General features: G+C 39.2%; 1 protein-coding gene across 1 annotated transcript in view; it reads left to right on the forward strand.

Annotated features, from left to right (window-relative positions):
• The window catches only part of LOC119413945 (guanine nucleotide-binding protein G(q) subunit alpha), a 22703-nt gene extending 12785 nt beyond the window's left edge, over positions 1-9918 (forward strand). The window contains exons 2-7 of the mRNA XM_037681017.1: positions 1058-1242; positions 5315-5469; positions 5564-5692; positions 6546-6675; positions 7363-7516; positions 9388-9918. Of these exons, the coding sequence (XP_037536945.1) occupies positions 1058-1242; positions 5315-5469; positions 5564-5692; positions 6546-6675; positions 7363-7516; positions 9388-9578 (944 nt within the window). The 3' untranslated portion in view covers positions 9579-9918. The remainder of the gene's footprint in view (positions 1-1057; positions 1243-5314; positions 5470-5563; positions 5693-6545; positions 6676-7362; positions 7517-9387) is intronic.
• Positions 9919-14221: the final 4303 nt, after the last annotated feature.

Genomic DNA, 14221 nt, shown 5'->3' on the forward strand with positions numbered 1-14221 from the left:
GGGGGGGGGGGGGGGGTGTACACAAATGAGTGTTTTAACAACTGGATGTTATGGACAAATGTGTTATTTTTCTCTTCCCTCAAACGCACAAAGAAATCTCATTTGATATTTAAACTTTGCTAAATGTTTTATTCTGATTATTTCCTAAAATACAAACAACAAAATCTACTGAAAATTATCTCAGGACTTGGTGCTGAGATACACAATACCATTCAAAAATATGGCAGTGCAACTAAACAATTCACCTGTACATAATCGTACATCTCCAAGTTTAAACATTTTTATTTTACAGAAAATGGTAAATAATAATAATATAACTTTAGGAAGACTTAAATTTACTTTGACTTTTATGTGCTGTGTAATTGATGTGTAAATTAATTAAATTAATACGCATATATACATATAGTATATCACAGTCACATGCGTATTTAAAACAATTTAGATTTCAAGGAACATTCAAAATATTTGGTATAAATTACTTTTTCTTTTTTTTTTTCCTCCTCGCTCTCGGCGGAGGCGGACATTTTTCCCTCCTGCTCCTTCCCTGCTCTGCTCTTAGTCCTGTGAACCTTTTATGTTGCTTTTTTGTGCTGTTGTTTTTTTGCAGCCTCACGCTGTGTTCGGGACACAGAGATACGATTTTCTTTACCTCCTCTTCCCTCGTGTTCCTCTTTTTCTAATCTAATGTAAAAGGAAGCGCCTCTCAGTGAGGCTGCAGCCTCAGACATCCTGTCTACTCTGTCTGTTGGTTGTTTGATTCTTCGGATGGGCTGTACCTAAATATAATTTTATTGTGCTTCTCTTCAATGACAATAAAGCTGATTCTCATTCTGATTAACAGTGCAAAATAAGATGCATTTCCATGCACATACCTGACAGAATCTGTGGGTAAAGACTTGTTGCTAACTCACGATGTCTTATGCTCTTGCCCAAATGAGTAAAACTTTTCAAATGAACAGCTCGTATGTAAAATGTTGTGTGGACAGAGGATGCTCTCTAGGAATCAACTAATAACTGTAATTAAACAGTTTTTCCTCTTGTTTTGTTGCATTTTCAGGCACTGGTGAAAGTGGAAAGAGCACATTCATCAAACAGATGAGGATTATCCACGGTGCGGGCTACTCCGACGAGGACAAGAGGGGTTTCATCAAATTGGTTTACCAGAACATCTTCACATCCATGCAGGCCATGATCCGGGCCATGGAGACACTCAAGATCCCCTACAAATACGAGCACAACAAGGTATTTGACATCCTGCTCTTTGAGACCTTTAAATTGATCGAAGGAAGTGACAGTGGAAGTTGAGGGTGACGGATAGTTTGAAAGTGACACCAAAGCGTGCACGCACATTTTTAGATTGCTGTATCTTATTAGGAACAGCCATCCATAACAATTTCCTGCTGGTTTTTACTCTTCCTGTGTCCTGGAAGCACTCTTGACGTTCCATTACACCATTTATATATCTGCGTTTGTGTGCACGTTCTGTGTGCGTACTGTATTTTACACATATAAGCACATGAGATTATAGAGAAGAGGGAGCAACCTTCGCCGCACTACTCACCTAAATTTGCCCTCACGTTTTGTAACCATTGCCTCAGCTGCTCTGTTTTAATCGCCCTTCTCTTTGGAACGAGTTGCCCCTTGTGGTCGCAGCTTTGGGAACTGCAGCAGCGACCTCTTGGAGTTTATTCCCTACGAGAGTGACAAATGAAAGGAAATGGAGCGTAGGAGTTGTCACCTAGGCAACACTTTTTATTAATCATACCATTCCAGGTGTCGGTGAACCACGTGGTGTAGTTTCTTCACGCCGGGCTGCAGTTTCTCAACTGTTGTTGGAGAAAGATCTTTGGAGATTTGATAAAATAAAAATATCCTAAATTTAAAATCATAATCCCAAGAAGTTAAAATCTGTTCAGTATTTGAATTATTTTCAAGAAAAATAGGGGATCTTCATTAAACTTTCACGTCCTGCTGCTTACACACATTTTCAAACTTTCTATGCAGCCTGGCAGACCTTCACCTACAACTATTTTTGTACTGGTTTTGCATTTTAAAGTAATCGTTCGGATCTTTTAAAGTGGAGTTCTGTGGAAAGGTCGTGAATAATTAATATCTGTAGGGAATAACTTTTTGAGCAACCTCGGTTTGAAAAAATACTGTACATCCTTTATGCTGCTGGCAGTTTTGCACTACAGTTTGGCAGAAATATTATTATAATATATTACAATACTCAGCTTGAAGTGCTATAGCTCGCTGCTGCTACCATTATTTGTGCTTCAGTTAACCTTTGAATTTATATAAATAACTGAAATAATGACAAAGTATTTATTTTTATTGGCTTCCGGATGAACTACAGTAAGATTTTTGGAGTTGTTTTTAACAACTATCCACTTTAGTTTTGGACCTCTTCCGTTCTGTCTAAATTTAACAATATTTCTTCAGACTGGGGTCTTTAAAAAGCTACCTACAGGTAAGAGATGCATTTTTTTATTGCTTAAATATGACCCATATTGTATTTTTTGTGACAGCCTGAACGTGACTGTTTTTCAAAGCGACCTCAGTCTGAACAGACTTTTTTCTTTTAATTTGTCATTTCCTTAATGACTAAGAATCTACAGCAACAAATGATGCTAATGTTAGCATCATATTGATACTTTGTGTCCAAAAACACAAAGAAAGTATAGAACAGTTTGGAATTCAAAATGTCTTTTACATTAGGGATAGGGTTTATAATCAGGTTTTAGACATTGCATTGTGGACATGGATGATTTTTTATTAACGTTAATCTGTGATGTCACTTTACGAGTCAGCAGAGTAGCAGCAGTTTGACCCAGTAGAGTTACTGTAGCTTCCTGACCTGTAGTTAAAACATGTTGCAGTAAATCTGTGTATTATCACATCTTTTTTTGCTGAATATGATGAATATAAAAGCTGCAAATAACAGTCATCATACCACAACTGTCTTTAGAAATGTTTTTCAAAAAATTAGCTTTTGTATGATAACTAGAAGGTTCAGTCTAAGTCTACCAATATTTTATAGTCTTTGTGAGGATCGAGACATTCAGTACTTTGTGCCGAGGTTGAATTGTATTTACTTAAGATAAATTGAAATACATTAAGTGCACAATAAAATCTAGAGGACAAGTAAACATCTGCATAATTGACATCTAACACCATGAATTTTTTCCTCAAATAAAACATAATTATCCACACTGAAGTGTTTTGACCTAAATTCAAACAAGCAGTGTCCAATCGAAGCATTAAAAAAACCCTTTCTCAGTGGCTGTCATGATCTGAGCATGTGCTCTCATTTAACCTCGAACATTCATAACATTAAAATGGGAAGTGTTTGTCTTTTAACAAAGGCGCTCCCCTACATTACAGAGGAAGTGAAAATGAAAGCTCCCAGTCATTTACAGTAAATGTCTTATCACAGGCTTGTAGCTCCTCGCCTGTTAAAAAAGCACTCGTGATCATGATCACCACTCATTTGAACACATTATGCTGACTCAGCTGCTTCACTTGCTGCTAAACTAAAACCCTGGATGCTCAGCTACAGTAAAATAAATCTGTTTTTTCTTTATTACATTTAGATTGTCTGGATTTTGTTGTGCTGGTTCCATATTCATTTTTGTACAACAAATGCTTAAGTGCTTCACATTACAAACGGCTAGTATCCTGTTCTTAATGAAGTGGTGGCAAGAAGTGGTTTGTTATAACCTTACAGATGGCTGTCACATTAAATAATCACCATTAAGTCTTTATGTTTTGCCAATTGCCACAGGTTTCTTATAATGATTTTGCTTCTGTGCCCATAGGCATATTTATTGCCTGCAGCAAAGCTGAAAATGTTTGTCTATTGTTTAGCAAAATATCACATGAACAACTGACAATTTTACATAAAATTTTCAAAAGTAATCATCAAGTGTACATCTACAACTGTTAGACTTTTGCAGTCAATATGATTCAAAATGGCTGCCACAGATAGTTGACCTTTAAAGAACACAGAGATTGCAACAACTCAAACATATTTTACAGACAATGAGCAACATTTGATGTGGTCATAGCTGAGAGTTATTCACAACACATTAATTGCATTTTGACCTAAAAAATCCGACCCGGTCCGAACCCGTATCATTTTTTCCGAGCCCGACACAAAACCGACCAATTAACTGAGATTACAAACCCGAACCCAGAAAAAAAAGTTTGTTTTTTTTTATTATTTTTTTTATTAAACTTTTACCGCTTTTGTAAGCAAATCAGTTTGACATGATTTAAAAACATATTTCAAAGAAAGGAAGATATAAGTTGTTTATTAACAAGAGTCAGCGGATTATTGTACGGTAGTTATTATAACATTATAGTTATTGTAGTTATTAACGGTCAGCGGACGCACGCAGCTGATGATCCACATTGAGTTGTCGGCCACGCGTGTCTGCTGACGCAGTGGCTGAGTCCAGTTAAGCTTCAGATGGGTCGCTGGCAGTCATCCATCTAGACTTTTCTCTTTTACCATTGTTTTTGGTCAGCGTGCGCGGCTGGTGATCCAAATTGGATCGTCAGCCGCACACATCCGCTGACGCAATCAAAAGCCCGACACGACCCGGCCCACCCATCAAGCACATTATTTGGGCTGGACCCTGGGCCCCGGTTAGAATGACAGCTCTTCAACACATACATCGACAGATCTTACAGTACTGCACGACATTGTGCAAAATATAATTTAAACGGTTTGACAATAATGATTCCCTCCTTTAACATAAAATGATTTTAGTCTAAATCTCTGGCCTGAAGAGCGGCAGGCGATATTTTTTTCATTCAACCTTTATTTAAACAGGTTAATCCCATTGAGCCTCGAGGACTCCTTTACAAGAGAGATATGAATTCCTTCAAGGAATGCTAGGCTTTTATTTTATGTTGAATTATGATTAGATGTAAAATTCATATTTGACAGAAGTTGACATTTGTTAGTCATACATGCTGCATGTGAAACGGCTTCAGCGTTCAGGCACATGTTGATCTGTATGTGACACACGAGGCTCTAAAAAGGCCAAACTTTCCCCTTCAGATCCTTGAAACCTCTGGTGGATTTGGACTTCAGATTTTAGCTGCATACTGAGACTTGGACTGAAAAGAAAGTTCAGGTTATAAAATAACGAGCTAATGTCATAATTAGGTCAACACTGTTTTTGTGCTGATTTTATTTTTTGATTGTTTTTGAAGGTTTTTAGTTTTGTTCATTTTCTGTTGGGGAGATAAATGCAGGTCTTGAGCTGAACATTAAGTTGGTTCCTGTTGTGTCTTTTTCCATCAGGGGAACGCCAACATTGTTCGAGAGGTGGACATAGAAAAGATCGGCATGTTTGAGAATCCTTACGTAGATGCAATCAAGAGCTTGTGGAATGACCCGGGCATCCAGGAGTGCTACGATCGAAGGCGGGAGTACCAGCTCTCAGACTCTACGAAATAGTGAGAATGAAAGAAAATAACGCCTCAAACACAATAATCAGATATTTAATTAAGACGACTGATGTTGGATTGCTTTTGTTCCCTGCCTCTTTAGTTACCTGAACGCACTGGACCGGATCGCTGAGCCGTTCTATCTTCCTACGCAGCAGGATGTGTTGAGGGTTCGAGTCCCGACCACGGGCATTATTGAATATCCATTTGATCTGCAGAGCGTCATATTCAGGTGAGATCAGACCTTTACTGAGAAACAAATGGTAAAATGCTCTTTTTGTCAAACATTTCCAGTTTTTCACTACTTTGTGAAGTTCTCTGCCCACCCTCTGAAGTTCAGCAAATACTTTTAGCCTCACTTTATATAATTACAGATCTGTTAAACTCAACTTGATACTTTTTAATCCCCTTAATGATGCTGTGCATGCTCATTACATTTAAATCTGTCTGAGCCTATCGTATCTCTAATGTACTGAAGTTTAGACTCAAGTGGTCCAAATCAGACTGAAGGGTCCAGCATACTCCATCCAACGCCATCAGTCGACTTGAAGTCACATGGTTGCAGGACGTTCATTTTTTCTCACACCTTTCATAGTTCACAAAACACAGACTCCTGTAAAACCCTCCCGCTGCAGTATACGTCACCGCGTGGGTTTCTTCCCACCAGCGTCCCAACGCTGTCCCCACATCTGCCGTTTGGCCACAAATCTGTCCTGAAGAAAGCGCCGCACTTTTCAGCAGACGACTCCTCCGTACACAATGTCTGCACAATCTCCATCCAGGAGTTATTTGGCCATTTGACTAATTTAGTGTGTTTGAAAAGTCATGCAGCTGAATGTCCCAGCACATTTCCTCATTGACAAACACGCCCACAAACTTCTGACCAATCACAATACTTGGTGCACACGCCTGTGAGAACAAGTTCGAGCCGGGCCTGGTGTTGAGAAAGAGGCAGGCAAAGCTACTCTGAGAATAAAATTATGTGATTTTTGTTACACAACTACGTCATCTAGAGCTTATTTTGCTGCTTCGGATGGAGTATGCAGACCCCTTAAGAGCTCACAGTGACTGGATTCTGTTGGCAGGATGGTGGACGTTGGAGGTCAGAGGTCAGAGAGGAGGAAGTGGATTCACTGCTTTGAGAACGTCACGTCCATCATGTTCCTGGTGGCGCTCAGCGAATATGACCAAGTTTTGGTGGAATCGGATAACGAGGTGATTTGCTTTTGTTAAACTCAACATGATTGTTTCAGTTTTGACATTTTTAAGAGGTTTATCTGCTGGTGTTTCATGTGAGGCAGAAGACTCTGGAGATTAAAACCGTTTCTTTATTTAAAACAATGGACGTTAGATTCTTATTCCTCTTGGATGTGCACCACCTCTTTTCCCACCAGAAAGCATTTGTAAATAACCAACCAGCTGTTCTGAATGCTGCTTCAGGCCACATCTGCTCCTTAAACAGATCCAGCATCTGTGTCAGTTTGATGTGAACGTGTTGATGAGCAGATGTCCTTCCATGTGCATGTTGTGGTTTCATCCCCATGTTTGTTGTTTTATTGCTGCACACGCTAAGAAAACTGACCAGCTGTTTGTCCTCTGATTTTGAAAGCTTTAATACATTTATTCAGAGCCATGCAGTTTAGTTGCATCTAAGGCTTCAGAATGGGTTTTTTGTTCAGTTAAACTCTTGAATGGAGTGCATGGGAGATATTGATGACACGGCTGTCCTTCTCCTTCCATCTCCACTGCTCTTCCTCTGGTGTGGTGAAACGTTTATTAAAATCTTCCCTTAATGACTTTTAAACACTGTGATGTAATTAAGTCAGTAGCCGTCTCTGTCATTCTGTCTTTCTTGTCACCTCTTGATTAAACCGCACGCACACATTCCCATCCTCTGCGCAGAACCGGATGGAGGAGAGTAAAGCCTTGTTCAGGACGATAATCACGTACCCCTGGTTCCAAAACTCTTCGGTCATTCTGTTCCTCAACAAGAAGGACCTGCTGGAGGAGAAGATCATGTACTCGCATCTGGTGGACTACTTCCCAGAGTATGATGGTGAGCAGAACCACTTTTTTAATATTCATATTTTCACCTCCTGGCCACCCACCTGGACAGATTTTGACATGTAGTTGCAACTAGAGAAATTGCATTTTCTGCGAAAGTGCAGTATGAATGCTTATTGCTGAAGAACTTGTTACAAAACAGCTGAAATGGAAGAACAAGCCTAAGTTAGCAGAAGAAAGCAGAACACATATTTGGTGCATTAGGTTTAAATAAGCAGAAATAAGCACAAACGTTAGGAAATTAGCAAAAGCTGAAAAGTAGCTGAAAAAGCAGAAAGAAGCTTAAACTACGAGAAGTAGAAGAAGCTGAACTGAACTGAAAAATGTGGAATTAGCTGAAAAAGCTAAATTTAGGACAAAACGGCTAAATAGTAGCTGAAATAGCTGAAACGCATAAACAAGCTGAAAGGAGCATAACATGCTGAAATGATCAGAAACAAGTTAAAGAAGCACAAAAATCTTCTAGTTAGCAGAAGGAATATGAAAGGAAGCTGAAACAGCTGAAATTAGCTGGAAAGAAGTTTTAATTTGCACAAGGAAGCTGAACCAGAACAAAATGTGAAAGCAGCAGTAAAAGGTTGTAAACGCATCTAAAGATTTGAAGGATGTAAAATGAGCTCAATTCATTTCCTATGAGGAAAAAAGTGGCAGAAAAGGCTAAATATTTCAAAAAGCTCAAGTTGCACTAATACCAAAGTCATAGCAGGATTGTCCTGAACGAGCTGAACGTTCAGATTTATTGTATGATTTGCTGAAATAGCACAAAAAATGTGGAATGAAAAATATGCTGAAAAATGTACAGAAGAAAAATGAATCACAGTAGTGTGAACGCTTCATAAACATTCACACAATTAATGTAATTTTTCTGTTGAGATGTTGATTCATTTGGTGCAACATGCTAAACTGTCAAACAACTAATAAAGGTGAACTTCTACTGATTGAGGTTTTAAGAAGTTATTTATGTATAATAAGTGAATGAAGTTTGAGTAATGCCAAGTAGTCATTCATTACCGCAGCAGATCTCAGTTATAACATCAGGGAGAAGATGGAGCACAAACTGACATTGAGTTGTCATTTACAACTCACTGCTTTGTTGTTGCCTTTTTATTCCAAACTGGTCTATAATTCAAATTGAAAAACACGATGCTCTCGTCAAGAAACTGTGAAATATGTGATGTAAATAATCATTCACTCTAAGAATTTATTTTTGTGAAGTCACACATGTATAACTCTTGTCTTGAACTGCACAAACTGTGTTCACCCCCTGCTGGCCATCAGATAGAATGCAGGCTGAAGGCGCTCATTTAAAAAAGTTAAACTCTACATCCATCCTAAAGGTTGCATTAAATCAAATATTTGACATAATTAACTCTTTTTTTATTTTTTTTTATTTTTTTTTCTGCCTTGGTTTTGGTTTTATAATGATAAAAACTTTTTCAGGATGTCAGTCAATTTGGCAGGTTTGATGGGGAGGAAAAAGTGAGATTCATAGTAACAGTTCCAGGAAGTATACAAGTACAGTCACTAAAAAGGTGTGTCCATTGATCCTAAATGTGTGAGGCGTAAGGCACGAGGTGAAACAGGATTCACCCCAACTTGTGTTATTGTAGCTATTTATGGCAGCTGATTGTTTTTGTACTGCTAGTGCTTAGCATATTTTTTAGTTTAGCATATTTCTTAGTTCATATCTTAGATCTTATTACTGTTTTTCTTTACAATTTATACTTTTGTTGGATGTAACTGGGACCCTGTGTACACAATTTTGTTCCATCACATGTACCACATGTGGTGCGAATGACAAATAAAGAAACTTTGACTTTGATCACATTGTTAGTGATTAATTGTAATGTTTTTCTCTGTCAGGTTCACAAAGGGACGCCCAAGCAGCTCGTGAGTTTATCCTCAAGATGTTCGTGGATCTGAATCCTGACAGTGACAAGATCATCTACTCCCACTTCACCTGTGCCACCGACACGGAGAACATCCGCTTCGTCTTTGCCGCCGTCAAAGACACCATCCTGCAGCTCAACCTGAAGGAGTATAACCTGGTGTAGAGCATGGCAGGGCTTCAACCCCCCCCGACTGATTCAATCTGTGAAACCTTTGATTATATACACGCATAGAGAATTATCTGAGGAAAAACATAATCTAATGGTTGCCTAATACAAATTTCTTTGCCATTTTTTTGACCTCTTGGTCCCCAAGGGGGCGAGCGCTTGCTATTTATTGGGTTGATAGGAAAAGATGGGAGGGGGGGCAGGGTATTTTCAGCAATTAGGAACGGAGCTGAAAGGAGTGCGACATGCTCCGTTCCTTCTGCCTTTTTATAAACCAGGAGGGAAGGTGTTCCTTTTTTAACCCTCCCCCCTCCTCCTCACCTGTCTTCTCTCTGGAGGTCCATGAACAGAAAAGTCTTATTTGACAGTTTCCTTGATCTCGTTAAGTCTCTTCTGTAGACATAAACTGTCATTTTTAAATTATTGGAGATTGATTTGGTATTAACATAAATCATTATTATTGCATTGGTACCATTCAGTGAGTAGAGACTGTGGATGCACATTCCCTGTGTGTTTGGGTTGATGTGTTTTTACCAGACACGAGGCTTGTGATGTTTCCCCACCTCCAACTCGACCACACGGTTCAGGGCGGTGAGAGGAGCTGGCTTTGAAAACGTCACGTCCACGAGGAATCTCTGCGGCGGCCACTTTCCACAGGCCGCCGGGAGTGGAGGAGGCCGTCGTTTCTGGGACAACATGAATAAATGTCTGTGTTCAACACAACAACGCTTTTTATTGCCACAACGTGTGTTTTACTGCCGATGCCAAAACACGTCGAGCACCAGACTCCACTTGGCGCTGGGAGCTGCTTCCGTGAGGTGGAAAGTGAGGAAAGATGGAGGCCGTTAGCACAGAAGGAACAGACTGATCGACTTAACTGACTGACGTGATGATCAGCCAACTGATTCCTGCAAGTTTTAAAGTATTCCCCCCCCCCCCCCCCCACCCACACACACACTTTGTTTGAGACGAAGCAGCCTCTCAGCACACCGACATTCTTCAGCTGTCCGATCACAACGTTGTGCACGGCTAAACAGAAACTCGTTCCTCCACCTCGGGCCTGCTGACCGTCACATCAGCTGTACTTTTGTAAGTGTCCAATTACAGCCCGGCTGTCCTGACTGTTGTAGCTGAATAGCGGTGGAGAATAAATTTGGCTAGTTGCTACGTAAAAGAGCCGAGCATGGATGTGCAGTTTGTACCAAAGTAAGCCCTTGTTTTTTAATTTGCCCCTCTTCATCATGCAGTTCATAAATTTACTTTAAGTACTTTGTTTGTAACCGTCCCCAAAACATAAGCCTGTAATTTACATTTATTGAGGCATAGTGCAATTATGAATGCTATAATCAGTGTACATACATCTCTATATATATGGCAGCATCTTTGTTGGCTTTGTAATCATTACTTTTCTGGCGATTGAATGTGCGGTATTGAAAATATGTATCTATGTAATTGTATTCTGTGTCTACTGGCTAATTTGTTTTTTGGAAAAGTTTTTTTTTTTTTTACATGTTTTTTGTGTTTTTGTTTTTAAGAGGAGAATGTAAATTTTTTGCCATTTTTCTTGCTCGGGAAAAGAAAGATTGTTCAGCTTCAGAACTGAATCAAGAGGAACATTAGTATTCGTCATCAGAGCTATAAAAAGCCAGTTCTAGCGTTTAGGTTTTTTTCTTCATTTGTTTCGTGTTGGAAAGTGTAGACTGAATTTTTATCTACAGGGCTAATCGTAACAAGTTGTTAGTGATCAGGCTTCAGGAACAGAGCACTTTGGTATTAATGACATTACTCAGTGATTCTTTTTTTTAAATTTAATTTCACTACAGAGCTTCTAAATTGTTGATAAAGTCCCGACTCTCCTGCCATGCCTCGTGGTCCTGAACACTTCCTACTGTTGGAGGCTTAATTTGTATCACGAGTATTGAACCAAACGGAGTGGCATTGAGGTGAAAGTGTTGAATTCAAACTAGATTCTTCTTATTGTTGATGTGAAGAGACAAAGTCATCTAGTCGTGACTAGTGTTCACAAATAAATTAATCCCAGTTGCTTTCATTAGGATGAATCATTTCTCGGTGCTTATGTGTCTTTTTTTTTTTTTATGTCCCCCTTATCTCGATTGCCACAGTTTCATTCGAATGTACAGTATTATTTTCGATTTTATTTATGAAACACCAGTTCACATGTACATACTGCCTTATATTAAGCTGTGCCTCTGGAGCCCCATATAAGGCACTTGTGTTTATTTGTCTTTTTTTTTTAAGGATTGAAGCTAAAGATGCCATTATTGTCCCCCGTTGTTCAGATGGAGGGGTGTTCGGTTTTTGGCTTGGTCTTTCCTTCTCGTTCTGTGCAAGAAGCCCAGAGAACAGCTCTGAAGTGCAGCTTGTGGCTAAAAAGAGCACGACGTTTAAAAAAAAAAAGCACATCACGAGTGAATTTCAATCAAAACTCACGTTCTGTTGGTTTCTCTTGTTGCATCAGATTTGTGTCTTAAAGTCTTTACCACAGTGCATTAAACTGCCCTGACGTGTTGAGGAGGAAAGCAAATGTTTTTCTTTTCCCCTGTTTGGTTGAGTTCGTGGTCGCTTCAGCCTTTTGATTCAAACCACCTGTCATTTTCAGACACTCAGAGATGGATGCAAGTCCAGTTCCTGCCCAGTCCACAGGGTGTTGTGGATGTTGAGATGCTCGTTAATCATCCTGTGTTGTCGGGGGAGGTTTTGAAGCTGGACTTTACTTTTACCTGTCAGAGCTGATCGCCTGTAAAGGACATTCAGTAATCCCAAACTTTCTGTCCCTGCTCCTGCAAAGTGACCGTCGTAATCCGTCCCTGGATTTTCCCTTCAAGTGAGCAAAGACTGCAGCTGATCTCCACATCACTGGGAGCCTCACATTTCATGCAGTGCTTGGTTTCTGAGCTGCACCTTCATGCTGAGAACCGCAGGCATGAACTCCGTCGGACACGTCGCCTGGTTGCTTTCAGCTACAGCACACTTTGGGGTTTTGTTGCCTCCAGATTTTGAAGATCTGATGTTTAATGACTAATTTTTCAAACGGTGTTATGATGATCCCCGAGTATAATTGTGTAAAAAATGTTTTCTGTATCCATAAACACGCACTCCTTCAACATATTTCTGAATGAAACATGTTTCTTTTCAAACTCCTCGCCTGGTTTTTATTTGTCATCCACTTTTAGCTGTTCTTAATTAAGGTCCATCGTCCAGAAACTGAACCGAGGAAAGTGGGTCATCTCTTTGTTGTGGGATTCTTTTTCCTGCAACGTCAACTTTTAATCGTTTAGCTGACACAGACTCTTATTTAAAGACTAATAAACAATAATTTAGTCAATTTCTTAGAAGGAAAAACAACATTTAGTCTTGACCAAAATAAAACTACATGGACAAAACGGCAATGTTTAGTCAAACAAAAAAATTAAAAGTTAATTTATTTCAATTGTTTATCCTCTTAAGATCCATTGAGTGTCCAATAGAAAGAATATTTGTGATTGGAGGGATAAACTTCCTACTTTTCATAATTTTACATTAACATATTGATGCACCACTAAAACTAAAGTACAGTCAATTTTGGGGCGTTTTGATGTCAAAATAGACAATTCCTAAGAATTCTGATCTAGAAAATGAAATGTCCACATGTGAAAACAGTAAAAAATATGTTACGAAGCTGTTTTCCTCATTTGTAAATGCACAAACATTCAGAAAGACATTTTGATGATGACTCATTATAAAAAGATCAACAACCCAGAAAGTTCCTGGAGAAACTTTGACCACTTTGAACTTTGGGCCACGTTGCAGCCATTTGAAACTTTTGATTTGACAGTACTGTGTGTTGGGGTTCACTAACACCACTACAAATTTCGGCTGAGTATCTCAAAAAATGGCTGACATGTATTTTGCCTTTTTAGCTCAGGTTGTCATGTTGCATTCTTGATTTACAATCAGTCTATTAGGGATTGTTTTCAGCTACCAGTACACCAAATTTCAGCTGCATAGCTCTAAAAAACAGTAGTATCCATTTGAAGTTAGCCATCTTGAATTTTTTTATTTGAATTCAGAATGCGTTGTGCATCATTGTCAGCTACACACCAAACTTCAACTCAATATCTTTTAAAATAGCTGAATTATTGTAATCCCCCCCCCCCCCCTTTTAGCTAAGGTAACCATCTTGGATTTTTATTTGCATTGATAACGACTCGCTCTCAGCTAGAGCCACACCAAATTTCAGCTCATTCTCCAAGAATGACTGAGTTATAGTCAGTTTAGAGTTTTCTGTGGCAGCCATCTTGAACCAAAATGGCTCCAAAAGTTAATCAGTGTTTGTCTGGACAACAAGGTCATGTGAACTCGCTGTGGTGGCAGTTAGAGGCCGTGAACTTCTGTCTGTGTTTTTCAATTCGAAAAATGGCGTGTTTGTTTACAAATCACGTCGCCATGGTAACTCGAAATGCCAGTAAAAGCAATAACACACATCACTGTGCCGAGCCGGTCGTTTTCATGTAAGGTTTGTGGTAATAAATGTTGAGGTTCACACCGTATTAAAGTTGATAGAACAGCAAGACACTTTCAGGTGGATAATAATTGGGGGCTGCTTTTACCAGCCAGTCCCCCCAGTATAAACCATGTTA

This window comes from Nematolebias whitei, chromosome 8 (genome assembly GCF_014905685.2).
Source record: "Nematolebias whitei isolate Nwh7 chromosome 8, NemWhi1, whole genome shotgun sequence".
Taxonomy (NCBI): domain Eukaryota; kingdom Metazoa; phylum Chordata; class Actinopteri; order Cyprinodontiformes; family Rivulidae; genus Nematolebias; species Nematolebias whitei.